This window comes from Cebus imitator, unplaced genomic scaffold (genome assembly GCF_001604975.1).
Source record: "Cebus imitator isolate Cc_AM_T3 unplaced genomic scaffold, Cebus_imitator-1.0 Scaffold109, whole genome shotgun sequence".
NCBI lineage: Eukaryota > Metazoa > Chordata > Mammalia > Primates > Cebidae > Cebus > Cebus imitator.
Genome location: NW_016107424.1, coordinates 2,427,639 through 2,431,027, shown reverse-complemented (window position 1 = coordinate 2,431,027; position 3,389 = coordinate 2,427,639). Strand labels below are relative to the sequence as shown.

The 3,389-nt window shown below is 41.2% G+C and overlaps 1 protein-coding gene across 1 annotated transcript in view; it reads left to right on the top strand.

Moving 5' to 3' along the window:
- Window positions 1-3,389, top strand: part of RUNX1T1 (RUNX1 partner transcriptional co-repressor 1) — a 141,098-nt gene that overhangs the window by 101,385 nt on the left and 36,324 nt on the right. Inside the window, 1 exon segment of the mRNA XM_037741862.1 lies at window positions 2,158-2,408. Within this exon segment, the coding sequence (XP_037597790.1) occupies window positions 2,158-2,408 (251 nt within the window).

The following is a 3,389-nucleotide window of genomic DNA, read 5'->3' as shown; positions in this document are numbered from 1 at the left end:
TTCTTGACCTCAGGTGATCCACCCGCCTCAGCCTTCCAAAGCAGGCTTGTGAGCCACCACGCCCTGCCTCATGTAGAGTTTTTAAAGGACATTTATTTTCTTTCTCTAATAGTTTACAGCTTCTGTTATTGAGGAGCTGGAGGGAAAAAAAAAGTCTGAGATAGGGTAAAGTATAAATTAGGTTGCCTCTTAAATTGTTTTTACAAGTGTTGTTTCCTATTAGTCCCATTTTACGGAGCAGAATACTGAAGCCAGAAAGTTGAGTAACTAGAGGTCATATGGCTGATTCCTAAGGGTCCCTGCCCTCTCCAGAACAGTGTATCTTTCTTAGTATGCAGTGGGCTTGTTCTTTAACATTAAACTCTGAAGATTTACCCTCAGTGCTTTCTATGTGTATACCTTCTGTCTCTTAGTCCTTTATTCTTCTCAACCTGGTATATATGAATTGTCGCTGGGCTCCACCCTAAATGGGCATAAAGGACAGTTCACTGTAGAATCCTGTTGTCACTGATAATCTCTGTTGTTGATTCAGTTTCCACCTGGATTCCTCTGGTATTATCAAAGACTGTCACTAGATGCTGGGAAAGTAGAAAAAGTGTCTCCATGCGGTTGTTTTACTACCAAAAATAAAAAAGGCATGTAGAAGTCTGCAGCCACTGTGAACTGATAGAATTCTTATGAGGAAATGTCCCTGGGAAAATAGATGTTACCACAAGTCTAAAGATAGAGTGCTGGTCTTGTAAGTAAAAAGTAAGTTTGGGAGCTGTGATTACAGTCAAAGTTGAATATGGTTTGTTTCTATCTTATTGAGTATATTAGGGGCTAGTCTCTAAGCCATAGAAATATATACAGCCAGAAATTATTTCTTTTGTTTGAGAATCAAGGAATTGTGACTAGTTATCAGGTCTTATTTATAGAATGCATTCCTTCTGAAAGCCAGGTTCAGAGTTCTTCACATGATGATGTGTCCTCAGGGTGTTCCTGTCTTGCCGTATGACCTGATAACCCCAGACAGGATACACCAGCTCTCTGGGTGTGTATTTCCTCAACTTTAAGGAGGTTGACCTAGATCTTCCTTCTAGTCCAGGCTAGCTCTATACAACTGCTGATTATTTCAAGGGTATACTGTATGGGACAAATGAAAAGTATTTGCTAACCCTTGGTGACTCAAGATAATGTCAGGGTCCCAGACATTGCATTGCATACTGCGTTTGCTCAGTTTGAGCCTTACTTTCCTATAGAACTTTCTGTGATAATGGAAATGTTACATATCTGTGCAGTCCAGTACAGGTGTTGATCGACTTACCACCTATGCAACTTAGACCATTCGACTTTACGACCACAATCACTAGCCACGACTGCTCTGCATCTGGCAGCGCAAACGTTGCCCAGCTGGGCGTACGACAGTGCGGACCAGCTTCCGGCAGCACTACCATCTCTGCGTGCACCATTTCAACTGTACATATAGCCTACTCAACTTACGACCAAATCATGTTATGACCGGTCCGCGGTCCTGACCGTGGTCGTAAGTCGAGCATTAGCTGTATTGAAGCCACTGCCCACACGTAGCTGTTGAGCACATGAAATGTGGCTATTGATACTGAAGAACTGAATTTTAAGCTTTATTTAATTTTAAGTAACTTACATTTTAGGTTAAACAACCACATATAGCTATTGTATTGGACAGCACAGTTCTTAGATCTTCTTTGACACAAAAGTCAGATATCAAGTGGAATAGGTGTACCTTAAGTGTTCATGGAGAGAGTGGTGATGTTTTACTTTGGTGAATCTTCATCAAACACAGTTGGTCTTAGGGAAACTCGTTAGAAATCAAGCACTGTTTTTTGAGTGAAAATGTTATCTGCAGGTGACTTGATTTTCCTCTTGTTTGTGACTTAACCACATGAACTTCAACTGAAAAGATATTTGCTAATTTGATGAGAAATGAAGCATTTTCTCCTGTCTGCAGGCTTGTGATCCATGAGGTCTTGGTATGGGTCTCAGTGAATTCTCATATGTTTTCTGGGAAGCTGAGTTTATAAGGTTTCTGGCCAATAAAAAATATTCTGTTTTTTATTCCTAGCTCAAATATGAGTGACTGAAATGTGCTGGTTTCTGAAGAGATGATGAAATAAACTCTTGTTTTTTCCTCCTTAGAACCAAAGAAAATGGCTTTGACAGAGAGCCTTTGCACTCAGAACATCCAAGCAAGCGACCATGCACTATTAGCCCAGGCCAGCGGTACAGTCCAAATAACGGCTTATCCTACCAGCCCAATGGCCTGCCTCACCCCACCCCACCTCCACCTCAGCATTACCGTTTGGATGATATGGCCATTGCCCACCACTACAGGGACTCCTATCGACACCCCAGCCACAGGGACCTCAGGGACAGAAACAGACCTATGGGTAAGACTGAAGGATCTGTTCACTTCTTATGGGGTTGGATGCTTGAAGACTTGCACCGTTACTTCTCAACTGAATTTGAAGCTTGAAATCTGTGATAGGGATAAAAATTCTCTTCTCTTGCTTTATATTGTCTCCTTTATGAAAAAAGCTTGATTGGTATTAATAGGCTTTTCAACAGCTGTGTGCTCTCTCTCCAAATCACTTGTATTCTTAAGACAGTGCATTAAATTTCTTTGGAGGGCATCTAGATTAATACAAAACCCTCAATTGTTGGTAACAAATGCAAAATAATTTTTTTTAGCTTGAATTCTCTTTTAACATGAGACTTCATATGCAGTCTGCCTGCCACAGTATTTTTTAAAAGTCAGTTTATTTTCTTGCGTTGTATCTTTTGTTTCAGATAGTCTCAATGGTTATTTTGACTTTGTCCACCCTCCATGATATTCCATATTTCCAAAGTATGATATGACATGTCATCTGTGGCTTAACAGATGTTTCCCAAGGAATGATTTGGTACTTTTTTTTTTTACTTAAAAATGCCAGTGATTAAAGTTAATGTTGACAATTTGGGGTCAAGGATCAGAATACTGAAGAAGTGAATTTGGGCAAATATGTGCTCTATTTGCCTATGTTCATTCCTTCTTTGCATAAAACTATTAGAAGTAAAGTATTTTGTCTGGGTGCAGTGGCTCACACCTGTAATTCCAGCACTTTGGGAGGCCTATGCAGGTAGATGAGTTTGAGCTCAGGAGTTTGAGACCGGCCTGGGCACTGTGGCAAAATCCAGTCTCTACTAAAAATACAAAAATTAGCCGGGCATGGTGATGCATGCCTCTAGCCCCAGTTACCTAGTGGGCTGAGGCAGGAGGATCTCTGGAGCCCGGGGAGCAAAGGTTACAGTGAGCCGAGATCCTGCCACTACATCCCACACACTGCACGGAAGCCTGGGCAGCAGAGCAATACCCTGTCTCAAAAAAAAAA